Here is a 15,540-nt window from a genome sequence, read left to right as displayed (position 1 = left end):
AGGTCCCAATTCAGGGACAAGCACGTGGTAGGCAAAGCAGAAGCGCTATAATGTAAAGAGTGAGATTAGAACAAAGTCCACATAGTGAATGATGACCCTCCTCCGCCTTCTCTCTTGAAATTTTTAGTGCCAAGCAAGCTGACAGCCGGCATGCTGCTAACTCTATCCCCATGCACCCACCACTCAAAAGGTTCAGGCTTTCTTCTCTGGAGAAAGTGAACAGCCCTAAAGAAAATTGGAATATGTGAGCTCAATCAAACCACAGAGAAGCTCACCAGTTGAAAATCCAGCATACATATTCAAATCTTCCAACCAATGATTTAGTGCCTTAATTTAAAATACAAATTGGCAACAAAAGATCACTAGATATTTGAAAAAAACTTAAACAAGAGAAACAAAGACAACCAACACTAAATGCACAAACAAACAAGCTATACCAAGAATTCAAAGGAGGAAGAAGCAATTCAGCACTCAGAATAAAAACAAAACAAAAAAGAACACTGGAGTAGACTGGGGGTGGGGGGAAATAGAGTAGTGCCCTAAAATTCTGAGGCAAAATAATTTCCAACTTAAAATTTTATACATAGGCAAAGTATCACTCGGGTAAGAGGGTAAAATAATGATACTTTTATTCGGGAACACTAAATGATGCGAGATGGAAGAAGCCAAGAAAGACAAAGACACTGGATCCAAGAAACAGATGATCCAACACATAAGTGAAGGAGAAAGAATTCTCAGGATTTGGGCGATGCAGAATTCAGGATGACAGCCGGGCAGCAGGCCTAGTCAGTGACCAGTACAGATAAGAGAATAAAGACAGAGAGTTCCAGGAGATATTTCAGGGAGAAAACTAAACTCATAGACTATCTAATGTATTCAGAAATAATTTTTTGTTTTATTGGGTAGTTTGGAGTTGAATTAGTGATTTTAACATGGAAAGTTAAACAAGCAAATAACAAAAAAAAAACCAAGGCAATTATTAATACTGGAAAAAACATAAGGTTGTTCAAGAAGGAAATGTTATTATAGTATAACTATTGCAGCTGTGAATAATAGAAACGAATCCTAATAATATTATTTTAATATACATAAATATTTATTTAGACTAAAATGCCAATGTAAATAATTTGGGAAAATGGGAATGAGAAGTATATGTGAGTGATTATATTTGAAAGAGATGATTTAAGAAAGTTAACTCTTCATTTACCAGAGTAGCAAGCCAATAGGTAATAGCTAAAGTAAAAAAACAAGAAACGGCAATGTAAGCACATAATTTAGGTACGTAGAGATAAAGTCAGCATCAAAGGGGTGGGATTCTATATTCCACTGTAAGCTAACAGTTCTATTCAATTTTTTTTTAAAGAGTTTTGTGTATTGATTTGACAAAAACAAAAACTGAAAAGAAAAGCGTGTGGTCTGAGGTCCCAAATAATAGTCACATAGTGATGTTTCTCTGCTCCCACCTCTTCTAGGCACTCCTCCGGTTCCTCCTACAGAGTTCTTGGCATCTCTATGTGGTATCTCACAAGTGGTGTGTGAATTTGTTCCCTTGGCTGCCATGAAGTTTCTGTTCTCACTCGCCTCTCTTCAGAGGCCAACTGAAGGCCACACCACTGTCGGCTGTCGCCTCTCACAGATATCTGTTCCCAGGCTGCCAATACCTGGTGTCAAATTGTTGGTGTTGGTGCCAGCGATGCTCCTCTTGACACTGCTGAAGCTGCTGGCTCCAAGGCTGTCGACATTTGACACCCTCGCTGCCCCCACACAGTTGTGTTTTCCTAAGTGTGAGACATTTCTCACAATTCACAGAATTACAAAATGGTGTTTTCTCTTGAGCATCTGCTTTTATCTTTTGTCTTACAAACACCGTGGACATGCAACTGACCCTTCTTCTTCCTTTAGGCTGGCTGCTAGAAAGCTAAATCTGCTTGAAATTCTAGAGGGTGGAGAGGATCTTATGGTTTGTATGTTTGTGTATTACTTTTAAATGACTTTTGGACTTTGTTTTACCCTTACAGTATTTCATTCATTCATTCATTTATTCTCCATTCATTCAATCAATACTATGTTTATTTTAATAAGCTGACTCAAATCCTTTTTTTTTTATTTGGAATGGGCAAATATATAAACAATTGAATAAATATCAATAATTTTTAACTTTAAGAAAAATTTTCCTTTTATTAAAACCTCTTTATTTTGGGACTCAGAACTGAATTCATGATAGCTATCTTGATTACTTTATAGTAAGTAAGTCTTAAGACTGGGTAGTGTGATTCCTTCAACTTTATTCTTCTATTTCAAAATTGTTTCAGCCATTTTAGTTCCTTTGCCTTTCCAATAAATTTTAGAACCACCTTGTCTATATTCATAAAAAACTCCTGCTAGAATTTTTAAAATAGCACCTTTATTAAGATATAATTCACATACTTAAAATTCACCCTTTTAAAGTGGACAATTCAGTGGCTTTTTATATACCCACAAAGCTGTGTAACCATCATCACTATCTACTTCCAGCCTATTTTTATTGCTCCAAAAAGAAACCCATTAGAAATCAATCATCCTATCAATAGAAGGCTTTAAGGGAAAAAACCTGAGTTTCCTGGAGGAAGAGGGAATTCTGCCTCAGACTGCTTTGGGACTCAAGCTGCAACATTAACTCTTCCCTGGGTCCCCAGCCGGCTGGCCAATTTGAACTTGCCAGCCCCTCACAATTGTGTGAGGCCATTCCTTCTCTGGAGAACTCCAACTAGTACAGGTTTGAAATCATACAATATGTGCATTTTCTGTCTGGCTTTTTCCACTTAGCATAATTTGTTTCCCAAGGCTCATCTATGTTCTAGCATGCATCCATTCTTAATTCCTCTTTCATGGCTGAATAATATTCTACTGTCTGGCTATACCGCATTCTGTTTATCCATTCATTAGCTGATGGACATTTGGGTTGTTCCCACATTTGTCTGTTACAAATAACGCTGTTATACACATTTGTGGACAAGTTTTTGTGTGGAAAAGTTGCAGTTCTCTCTGATTTCTTCTCAATATGTGACTGTGATTTTGCATTTCTACCAGCACTGCGCGAGGGTTCCAATTCCGCCACGTCTTCACCAACACTTGTTGGTGCCTGTCTTTTTTATTATGGCCATCCTGGTGGGTGTGAAGTGGTACTTCATTGTGGTTTTGATTTGCATTTTCTTGATGACTCGTGATGTTGAAAATCTTTTCCTGATTCTGTTTAGATTCATCAAATAACTGTTCCAAGTGTTGTGTCCAGGTTTTATAACTGTATTCAGTGGGAGAGAGAGGGTGGAATATGCTTACTCCATCTTACCTGAATACAGACTTGATAATTTTGATGCTTTTAAAGAGCAACTTCAGGTTTTCTAGTTTTCTAATTGTCATTGCTGATGACTATAAATGCAATTGATTTTTAAAATATTGATTTGATTTCCTGCAAACTTGCTAAATTCTCATTTATTCTAATGTTTTCTCATTTGCAGACAATGAAGATTTTGTTTCTACCTTTTCAATTATCATTTATTTATTTACTTTTCTTTATGTGTTGGCTAAGAACTCCAGGATAATAAGGTAAATTAGAAATGGTGATACAAGATACCCTTGTTTTCCTCCTGGTCTAAAAGGAATATTTTCAATGTGGTGTTACACCATTAAGTGTAACATTTGGAGTAGGATTTTTTTTTTTTTAGATACATGTTATCAGGTTAAGAAACTTCTTTTCTTAGTTTTGTTTTTGTTTCAATATTGAATACGCATTGGATTTTATTATATCCCTTTTCTACGTATATTGAAAAAGGTGGTTTTGTTCGTTGCTTTTTTGGCTTTTAACATGGTGTATTATAATTGATTTTCTAATATTAAACTAATGTGGTAGATTGTTTGCAAAGATGGCTGCAACCATTCCTCCCATCCTTTATAATCCTGTGCCATGTGAATTTGCCATTCATGCCCTCAAGAGGTGGAGTTCCCTTCCCCTTGAATCTGCTCTGGCCTTGTGTTTTCTTTTATTAGAATGTGGCAGAAGAGACACTGAGCGATTTCTAAACCTTGGCCTCAGGAGGCTTTGTTCTTTTGCTCTCTCTCTCTCAGAATGCTTCTCTAAACACGGAAAAAGCCCAGGATGATAGACCTCAATGGAGAGAGAGGCCTGGAATCCCAGCCATTTCAGACATCCCAAATAAGGTCCTAGATATGTGAGTGAGGTCATCGTAGGTTATTCACCCCTAGCTGAGCTCCCAGCTGATGGCAGCCATGTAAGTGACCCAGGCAGCACCAGCCCAGCAAACACATAGCATTGTGAGAAATAACAAATTGTTGTTTCAAGCCATGGTTTTTGAGTGTTGTCATTCTGGTTCTCATGTTTTGTTTTTAACGCAGCATAGGTAACTGATACACCTATCTTGCATTCTTGAGTTGAACCCAGCTTGGGCACAGCATATTATCATTTCATATATTGCTAGATTCCTTTTCCTAACATTATGTTTAAGATATTTACTTCTATGCTTGAATGAGTTTGGTTTGTAATTTTCCTATCATGTTCTCTCCTTATTAAATTTTCGATTTAAAGTAAAATTAGCCTCATAAAGTGTGTTGGGGGTGTATTTATTCATTTTTTAGCCTCTGGAAGAGATTGTATAAGGCTGAAATTATTTGTTTCTTGACTTATTGAGAGAACTCATTACTAAAATTGCTCGAGTCAAAAACATTGTTTTCTTTATGAGAATAGTTTAAACTGATTCAGTTTTTTTAAATTGTTATAAAATCCTGCAGGGGTTCTATTTCCTCCTGAGTTGGTTTTAGTAAGCTATATTTTTCTATTTTCAAATTTATTGGCAAAAAGTTGTTAAAATGGTTTCTTTTAAAGTTCAAAAATATTGTTCTATCTTTTCAACCTCTTCAGTATCTGTAATTATATCTTGTTTTTGATTTCTAATATTATTTGTACTTTCTTTTTTGTGCCTTGATTGGTTTTTAAAGAGGTTTGTATTTTCAATGACTAAACTCTTGGCATTGATGCTCCTCTATTTTTTATTTAACTGTATATAATACATTTTATGTATACAAATATATATATATAATTTATATATATAATACAAACTATTAATATCAAATATTATTTATATATAAATAAAAGTTTATATATAATGTATATATTGTATAATATATATTATACAATGTGTTGCTTATTTTATTATTTCTACTCTTTGCTTTTGTTCTGCAGTTCTAACACCTTAAGTTGGATGCTTAACTCATTAATTTTCAGACTTTCTTCTTTTCTAAGTGTTTTGGTTATAAATATAATATATGCAGAAAAGAGCATAACACATAATTGTTTGCCTACACCTTATAAAGCAAACACCCATGTAACTATCACAGGTCAAGAAAAAGAACATTACCAGCAGTCTAGAATATCACTGAGTTCGAAATCACAAACCTCTGTCTTCCCCCAGAGGTAACTACTATTTTGGTTTTTATACCACTGGAAGCAGAAAACATGTATTTTTGCTTCTTTCCTCTCTCCTATGGTTGTGAGTTTCCTCCATGTTCTAGAGGTAGCTGCAGTTACTTTCCTCTTATTGGTGAGTAGTACTCCACTGTATGCCTGTACTACAATTTATCCCCTCAGCTGTCGATGGACATTTGGGTTATTCCATTGCTATCACAAGCCATGCTACTGTGGCTTGTCACATGTCTCAGTGCACATGCACATGATTTTCTCCAGGGTTTACAATACGGAGTGGAATTGCTGGGTCCCAAGGGATGTCTCATAAAACTCGGTAATACAAATTTCAAACTCAATCGTCTCTGTTGCTCCATATCCTCACCAACATTTGGTATTGTCAGATTCTAGAGTTTTGGCAATCTGGTAGACTTATAATGGTATGTCAGGGTGGTTTTAATTTACATTTTCCTGATGGCTAATCAAGTTTAACATCTTTTCATATGTCTATTGACAATTTAGATTTCCTGTTTTTGAAGAGACTTGTGAAGGATTTGACCATTTTCCCATTGGGGCATCAGCTTTTTCTTTTTCTTTTCTTTTTTTGTTTTTTTTAAAAGATTTTATTGGGGAAGGGGAACAGCGCTGGGGAATCGGGGAAGGGGAACAGACAAGCTGCTGTCCTTTTGTTCTTCAGTCTAGTTGTGAAGGACACCGCTTCACTGGCCCATGTTGGTATTATGATCATTGCACTCTTCCTGACTGAGGCAGTTGGTTGCCTGCATTGGACGGCTGCTCACGGCAGCTCACAACAGCCCGTTGCAACAGGGGCTGCAGCCTATGCCATCGCAGGCCACTCATGGCAGCTCAGCTCCAGGTCGAGCTGTTGTTCACCATCTTAGCTGTACAGGGTGCAACATCACTGGCCCATGTGGGAACCGAACCGGCAGCCCTGCTGCTCAGAGCTCGTGCTCCCAAGCCAGTTCTTAACCAACGGAGCCACTCGGCCAGCCTCCTCAGCTTTTTCTTATTGACTTATAGAAGTTCTTTATAGGTCATCAGTATAAACCCTTTCTTAGTTTTACGTATTGCAGATATCTTTTTCTATCTTGTAGCTTGTTTTATCTCTCTCAAATTTTTATGGTATCTTTTGATAAACAAAAGTTCTTATTGCAATTTGGTCAAATTTATCAAACTTCTCCTTTATGGTCAGGGAGTTGTTTCTATGTCTTGGTAGGAAATGTTTGCATCTTTTTAAAGAAAATTGTTTCATTGAAGTGCTGTGACATTAGTATCCCAAGTTATCTTTTAAAAGCTTTATAGTTTGTCTTTACAATTACATCTATAATCTATCTGGAATTAATGAGAGAGGTACATTAAAGTCCATCACAATGATTTTTGCTTTGTCCCTTTTCTTATTCTATTTTTGTTTTATATAGGTCCAGGCTATGTTATAAAGTGCATGTAAATTAAAAATTGTTATATCTCCCAGGTGAAGAAAATCTTTTATCATTATGAGGTTACCTTCTTTATCCTTAGTAATGGTTTTGCCTTAAAGTCAACTTTGTCAGATAATAATTATACCTAACTCAGCTTTTAGGGGATTAGCATTTTCTTATTTATTTATTTATATTAAACTCATTCATGTAAATTCTGCATTTAAAGATCACTTATTTTCACAGAGAGTATTGAGTGTTACATCATATATTTTGTAAATTCAACTTGATACACAACTCTAATTTTTATTTCTGCTCTATTTCTTTGATAGACAAAACTTTATAGGTCATGCTGATTATTACTTTCTTTTTCCCTCATCCATTCACCTCCAAAATTCTTATTACTTCTTGGGATTTACAGACTGTGATCCACTACTTGTGATCACCGCATCATGATACAGATTCGCCTTATGTAATAGGAATTTCCGGATTTTCCTCTGACCCAGAATTCTTAGGATCTTTTTCCTCTGCCTTCTTCAGGGCTTAACGACTCATGCCTTTTGAACTTCACTTAATGACTGATTTTTATCTTTATTTTGAAAAACAAAAAAGCACCCTCATGAGTATTAGTCTCTCCTGGGATAACCCAAGGTGTCCATTGTGTTTAGACGTTTCTCTGGACAAATTGGGATGGGAAAGATGACCCTGAGAGAGCAGGTGTTTTGTGGCTGGGAACATCACATTTTCCTGTCTTACAGAGGTTCTGCGGATGCAGCAGAATCAGACTTTCTCCCAAATTTCAAGGTCATTGCCTTGGCAGTCGGCTCACTGTGGGAGGCCTGACAGGAGCTCTCTCCACCTGAGGCGGCTCATCTGGCTCTAGTCTCACCTTATCTGACAGTTTACCCTGGATACCCTATTACCAGAGCACAAAGACTATCAGGCTCAGATCTAGAGCTGCTTTCCCTAAAACAATGAAGACAGAAAGATTTGTCTTTTTATAGTGAAATATAATAGAATTGACAAGCAGTTAAAAGTAAGGTAAGATAAGGCAAGCTCAGAAACAATGGAGTAAATCACCTTTAGAATTTGTTGACAAGCCTTTGAAAACTAAAGTGACAGGACTTTGAATGGAGACTGCAGGAACATGAAAACACTGATCACATGTGTCAAACTATTTCCCCACAGCATATTTCTTTACTGAACGAGGCAGATATCATACACACATACATGCATGCACGCGCTTTCTACTATATAAACAGACTAAATTAAAAACTATTAAATAACAAATTAAAGAAAATGATCAAATGATCCCAGTGGGCACATGCAAGGCCCTGTGTTTACTGCAGGACAGACAACGGGCCAGAGAGGAAAAGTTTCTGACAAACCAAATATTGTAGAGGAAAATAGATGAGAATATGATTGGAAAGCACAACTTGTCAAATAGAGTGTTGTTTGTGCATCTGCTTTTCTGCCAGACAGAGGATAAAGGTCATTCCTAAACCTAGACAAATGGGTAATGCAAATAAAAAGTGAAAGTATCACAATGCAAATAACGATGACCTCTGTAGTAAAGCTAAAAAAAAATAGGAATGGAAGACTTGCCCTACTGGGTCATACCCATAAAAATTAATCCCAGGAAGGACTGCCCTGACAATAGAAGTACTGGGCTCCCTCCCCACCTTGGATTCCACCCCATCTTTATAACCATTTCCTTATATAAATCTCAACCACTTTGTCTTGCTAGCCCTCCAGTTTGCTCACCCAGCAAATTCCAACCCTATTAGTATTTTAAAAATAAAATATTATGCCACTACCCAAAATGTTATACTTCAGTATATTCCAAGGAACTCTAAATAAGTTGTCTTCACAACTCCCACACACCTGCTTCATCTACCTGTTTAGACCCTATAAGATTTGATTTTGCAACTGCAAGTTTAGAGCCTACTACCAATAATCTCGCCATCTTTTACCAATAAACAGAACACAGGAAACATTATTAACAAACTTAGCAAAATTCTCTTACTGAAGAATTCTCTTGCTAAAACCCAGAGCACTGTTATATATGGAGAGCAAAGCTTTAATGATGTAAGTTCATGTTCATTTTTTGAATAAACTGATTTCACCTCTTGCCATTGCACCCAAGGAATGGTGTTTCTATTTTTTAAACTTATGTTGCCTAACAAAATGACTTCATAAAAAATGAAGGTCCTTGGATAGAAAGCCTGTGTGACATAAACCAGATGCATAAGATTTACCTGCATCTCTAGTTCACTTATCAAATGTCCCCCCACCCCCCAAGGGACTGGAACTTTGAATTCATTGTTAAAGTTTTGGTTAAAAAAACTAGAATTCTGAAGAAATGATCCCAAGTAGAAAAAAACAAAACTGTTTTTGGTTGTTAAACAACCTTTTCAAGGACTTTTAAGTGACATTAGAGATCATTCAATCCAATTCCTTTCTTTTAGATATATCGCAACAATTCAAGAATACACAAAGTTTATTCCATGCTGTGTTTTCTGTTTTGAAGTCATCAGAGCCTCTTAAAAAATTAACCACTGTGGGGAGGAGACAGCAGAGGATCGGCTTCAAATATTGGAAATCACACTGTAGTTTTCCTATTGTTTGGGGAATAACTCTTACTTGGAAATATTTCAAGGAGTTCATTTTAAGCTCACTCTCATCTCAAGTGATGTGATTTATTATGATTGATTAGCTAATGAATATCCGTGTCCTCCCATACATCTCCCAGCTCCCTTGCAGTTAGGTGGATCTATGTGACTAGTTATGACGAATGAGCTGTGTGTAGAAGTGACATATGTTACTTCTGGGACGAAGCTCAGACAGAAGAGCACTTGTTACTGTTTAATGCCTCTCTCTTTTCCTGCCACCACCACAACAGAGGCCAAATGTCGAGACGGTGTAACCAAAAGATGGAAATGATCTGGATGTCAGGCTTGCTTCGAAGGGAGCTGCCTAGAAGAGCCACGGTACCTGCAGCCAACTTCATGTGAGTGAAAAGTAAACTTTAATGGGTTGACCAATAAAAGTTTGGCGTTGTTTATTTCTGCAGCATAACCTAGTCTATCCTGGTTATCACATTAAAAATACAATTTTCATTAGCCATGTTTTGAACCTTCCACAATTATCTAAAACATAATTATAATCTTTGACATTCATACAGATTTGAAAGGTTAATATTTATAACAGTAAAACATCTCATGTCAAAAAAAACTGACAGTGAGGGAATTCTTATTTTATTTTTTATGTTGCGTGAGAAGAGAGCCCAATAGAAAATTATATCGCCTATGACTAATGCAAAACATGGTCAGATTTAATCTTAACATCTTGATTAAAGCTGAATAATGGGGTAACCAAAAATATTTTTGTTTGTTTAGTTTATAAGATTGTCAATTTGCTATCTTTATCAGCACAGACTAAGCCATGTTGGAGAACAGCACAAAACTTCTTGGAGACTAAGAAATATATTTTTCTTTTAACATTTTCTTTTAAATTCCTTAATGAGATGGAGTGATTAATTTTAATTTGTTTTCACAAAATTGAGAGTCATAACTTGAGTAATGTGCTCTAAGCCATACAACAAATTACTGGAGAGGGCAATACCAAAACCCCAATTCTCTTTGTTTCCGGTATGTCTGTGCTTCCTAGAAAACTCACAGGATGGTAAGTGGGAGGAGATGAAAAAGTTGAGGTTAGACTTCTACTTCCAGGAATGATGAGTTAAGTAATTTAGACAAATCTTCCCATTGAAGGTAACTAAAATGCTGAACAAAAGATAAAATCATCTTTCTAGAAATAACAAACTAACAAATAGTGAGAAATAGTAATTAAGAACAAGTAATGGAGAGGCTTAACAGTGCCTTTGGGGCAAGGGAGACAAAAGTTGAAGTCTAGGGTCCACCAGAGGTAAGTGTTTTCATGCTGAGTTGGGACTAAAAGGTCAGACACTAGAAGTAAGGGTGAATTGAAAGTAAACCAGCTCTTGCATGTGCTGCAGACTGCCTTTGAATCATCTGGGTATCCCAGAAAATCTGAAGCCATAAAACTAGAATAGGGTAATCTTGGGCTGTTGGGACCTCCAACTGCCTGGCAGAAGCAATAAAAATTCTCTTCGTAGAAGGAGAACATCATAGCGGGCCTCAAATTATTTTACAAATAATAAAGAATACAATTGTCAGGATACAGTAAAAAAAATAACCAGGTATACAAGATGATCAAACACCATGAACAAGAAAAATAAAATAAAACAGACCCTCAAGGATTGTAAAGCAACTATGCTTATCAAGTTCAAGTAAATAAAAGTGAAGCTTGAATATTTTAGCAGAGAACTACAAAGTATATTTAAAAATTACATAGCAGAATTGAAAAAGAACCAAATAGAAATTCTAATAGTAAAAATTAGAGTAACCTAAATTAAATCAATGGATGAATTTAAGAACAAATTAGACAGAGTTAATTAGTATATACAAAGACAGGTCAGAAGAAACCATTCAGAATGAAGCACAAAGAAAAAAAGGAATGGAAAAAGAAAAAGACAGAGTAGAATGAAAATATCCAACATGTTCAATTGGAGTCATAAAAGAATGTACGGGATAGAAGCAACATTCTATTAATGAGATAATAACTGGAGATTTTTCAGCTCTAGATGTCAACTCACAAATTCAAGAAGCCCTATGAATCACAAGAAGAATCATAAAGAGAAAGCCACACATAGACACATCACAGGGAACAAAGAAAACCAAAAGCAAAGAGAAACTAAGAGCAGCCAGAGGCAAAAAGACAGTTTACTTCCAAAGAAGCAATAGTTTGACTGTTGTAGTCTCAGCAGCAATTATGGAAGCCAAAATATTAAGAAATGATACCTTTAATGTCCTGAAGTAAATATCTGCCAACCTAGAATTACATACCCAGTGAAAATATCACTAAAACGCTGTGTAAAAATAAACACTTTAATTCAATAATTAAATCTTTCCCCGCTTGCACCTGCTGCAGGTAAAATCTGTGTGGACTGCTTTTCTTTCCTCAATCACCTTCTTTCTGACCTATAAGCTATGTGCTCTCTGTTAGTAAGGCTGCAGGGAGCCAGGATAGAAATGAGAACAGGAGTGGTAGGAGGGCTAGATGAGGGGTAAGGATGTTCTTACGTGGTTAACATTTTTGTAAGATGGCTTCACATTCTCTAGGGCTAATAAATGTTTGAAACTGGTTCTCTTATGGGCAATTTCTGGAATTCTTCATGAATATCCATTGGGTTGTCCATAGTTTTCTTATTGATTTGTGAGAGTTCTTTATACATTCTAGATACAAGTCTTTTTTTCCCAATAATGTATGATACAAATATAATTTCCCATTCTGTGGCTTATCTTTCCACTCTCTTAATGATATCTTTTGATGAATAAAAGTTATTAATTTTAACATAGCTTAACTTATCATTCTTTTTCTGTGGTTTGGGTTTTCCTACTATTTGAGAAGCTCCTCTTCTTAATAACACATGCCAAGCCTTTTTCCTTGTTAGTTTAAAATCCAAATTTAGCTGTGTAATATTGAACAGAATTTTGTAGCCTAATCAACAGCCATTTCCCACTTCCTCCCTGCTTGCAAAACAGAACTGACGGGAAAGGGGATTAGGGGAAATGTATGCCCTAAAAACAGAGTGGTCAAAGGCATTCCACACTTGACCCACTGAATCCGAATTCTTGGAATAGAACTTGGATGTGTATACTTTTTAAAAGTTCCCCCAGATGGTTTACTTATACCTTGGTAAGGACTACAAAGAAAAAAAAATCCCACAAGTGTCTGGAGTGTTATGGAAGAAAGGAGAGAATTTCAACTAGGGGTTGGAAAACAGGCTTAGATGCAGCTAACAGTAACTAACAGTGCTGTATTATATACTTGAAAGTTGTTAAGAGAGTAGATCTGAAATGTTCTCAGCACACACACACACACACACACACACACACACACACACACAAGACAATTACGTGAGGGAATGGAGGTGTTCATTAACTTTATTGTGGTAAAAATTTCACAATAGATATGCGTATCAAATCACCACATTGTACACCTTAAACTTACATGCGTTACATCTCAATAAGCTGAAAAAAATAATGCAAGGCATATGTGAAAACCAATAAGAAAGATACAGGCAGCAAGTATACCAATGATACTAAGCAACTCTAACAGATATTAATATTGTAGCCATATATACCAGAATGAGGATTCTAAAAGTAGATGTAGATTCTTTGTAACATTTGCAGAAATAAACTAATTAATAATAAGCAAATTATCTAATTTTAAAAGATTAAGAAAAATGTGTTGGATTTGACCTGGATCTTTAGTCAATAGTGAACTAAGAACACTTTAGTAAATGGGGGTGTATAGATTTTGGGTTACATGACATTAAGGATGGTGAGTAAGCAGTCAGAACACAAAACAAGGGTATATATCAAATATTTAAAGGAGAAAAGATGGTAATATAAACAGTTTTACAGAACCAAAGGAAAAAAATGATTTTTAGTTTTAAGATGTGAGACCCAAGAACATACAATCTTCGAGTATTAGAGTTTAGAGAAACCATAGGGATCATTTAGTCGAATTCCATCTGATACTTAAATTTCCTTTATAAAGTCCTAGACTTCTGTTTATATTTAAGTTCCTCTGTGGTGAGGTCTGCCATCACCTTCAGGGGCAGCCTGTTGTGTCTATGCATGGCTTTGAGTGAAGACTTTTCCTTATCATCATCTCAGAACTTTCCTCCTTAAATCCGACTCATTGTTATATTTGAAACAGGAGGACAGGTGTCAGTTGTGAGGGGAATGTCATAGCTATTAATACGTTTATTTAACGGCTTTCCAAAGGAAATGAAAAAAAATCTAACTTGACACTTTTTGAGAGGAAGAGAACACTGGATCAAACTTAAACTAATAGGACAGTGTAATAAATGGTTGCTCTTCAAGAATGACTTTTTGAAAGTTAGTCCTTTGTTTTATGTTCTGCAAGGCAAATATATAACCTCCCAATTTAGCTGTGTGGTATTTAGTATGATCACCACAGGTCAGAAATTTGAGGAGGAGCTATATCATTTACGAATGACTTTGGCTGAGAGCAATAGACTATCCAACTAAAAGTGCTCAAACCATATGACCCATAATATGCCACTTAACGAACGTATGGGAAGCAGGTGATGTCTGGGCACAAAATGACTGTTCTCGTGGCCTGCCCCTTCTGGCCGCCAGATGGCGTAGCTGTTCTAAACATTATAATATCCTCCGCGCTTCAGTCTCAAGCAGGAAGGAAGGAGACCTGCAAAAGGGCTTTTCTCTTTCTCTTGGTTTAAGTCCCACTAAGCTGGAAGAAACACTGAGGCTCCCAGCAGACGTCTTGGGCCACAGCTTGACCACATGACCATCGCTGGACTAACAAAAGGGAAATGAGAGTGCATGATTTCCTTAGACCCTAAAGCTGGGTACATCATTGCCCAATCGAAATAGGACTTTTATTTTATTTGTGTATTTTTTTTTAAGCCAGAAAGAAGTGGGGAAGAGCTGTGGGGTGGGCTACTAATAGCCCCTGCCAGAGGAGCTCGGGGGAAATTATCCACGCTAAATCCACCGGGCCCTGTGCCAAGGGTAGGACAATGCCTCTTCAGAAACTAGTAAAATGTTTTTCTTCCTCTGATAATTATTAATTCTCTGCAGTGACTTAGAGAAATTCTTGGACTCCATTTCTTGCTGTTAAATCCTGGATGAGTATAGAAGCTGACTGTAAAACGATTTTTAAAAGCCACTCTGCTTCTAACCCAACCTTCTTACTCTAGCTCTTATCTTACCACTGCACAAGTTGTACGAATCACTTCCAATTTACATATTATAGAAGAGCCTTACATGGAAAAGAATAAATCGTTTTCAAATTAGACATTCCGTCTAGAACTGACAGCAGCTGATTCCCAGCACTGTCTTTCATTTCTGACATGCTTTTAGATGACAGCAATCTTATATTTGCAGCAATTCTCAGGATAAAATTTTCTTCTCAAAGCTTATTTTATGAAGGGTTTGATAAGTTCTTAAGAATAAAACAATTATTCTTTCTTTTTGAAAATTGCACATCAAGTCCAGAAAAAATGAATTATTTTTTAGAAATTGCGTAAACTTGGACTCTTTAAAACATTAATGTCAAGTGATGGATGTAAACATCTCCTGTTTGCCACCCTCTCTTTCAGTGTGCTTTTCTGCTCCTTGGTAGGCCCTCATTCCTACTGCATTTCCATTGCACACCCGTTGTCTCAGGCTACAGCTGTTGACTGACGGCTGTTCTCTTCTCTGCCCACCGTGCAGCCACCCTTCTGCTGGTCACTGTACTCTCGTTCCCATCTGTGGAAATTCCTGCCTCCCCAGTGTGGGCACTTTGGCTGGGGCTCCCCCCCTCCCCCGCCCCCGGGCTCAGGCACAGAGCTTGCAACCTAAATCAATCCAAATATTGCACTCCCCTGGCCAGACTGATTGATTAATAGACCCCTCATTCAGAATCAATGAGAAATAGTGATACTTTTTCTGGGATTTCTGGGAGAGTGAGACTTTCTCTGCCCCGCCAGATTTCTACCTTGAATGTAAGGCCCGGATTTGTTGTAGC

General features: G+C 36.7%; 1 protein-coding gene across 1 annotated transcript in view; it reads left to right on the top strand.

The window, feature by feature from the left end:
• LOC109391531 (serine/arginine repetitive matrix protein 1-like) overlaps positions 1 to 15,540 on the top strand; it is a 120,742-nt gene that overhangs the window by 47,416 nt on the left and 57,786 nt on the right. Inside the window, exon 3 of the mRNA XM_019659171.1 lies at positions 9,794 to 9,901. Coding sequence (XP_019514716.1) covers positions 9,794 to 9,834 — 41 coding nt within the window. The 3' untranslated portion in view covers positions 9,835 to 9,901. The remainder of the gene's footprint in view (positions 1 to 9,793; positions 9,902 to 15,540) is intronic.

The sequence above is a fragment of the Hipposideros armiger genome, unplaced genomic scaffold, assembly GCF_001890085.2.
Source record: "Hipposideros armiger isolate ML-2016 unplaced genomic scaffold, ASM189008v1 scaffold_0, whole genome shotgun sequence".
NCBI lineage: Eukaryota > Metazoa > Chordata > Mammalia > Chiroptera > Hipposideridae > Hipposideros > Hipposideros armiger.
Note: the sequence above shows the minus strand (reverse complement) of the source record. Positions and strands in the feature narration are given on the sequence as shown.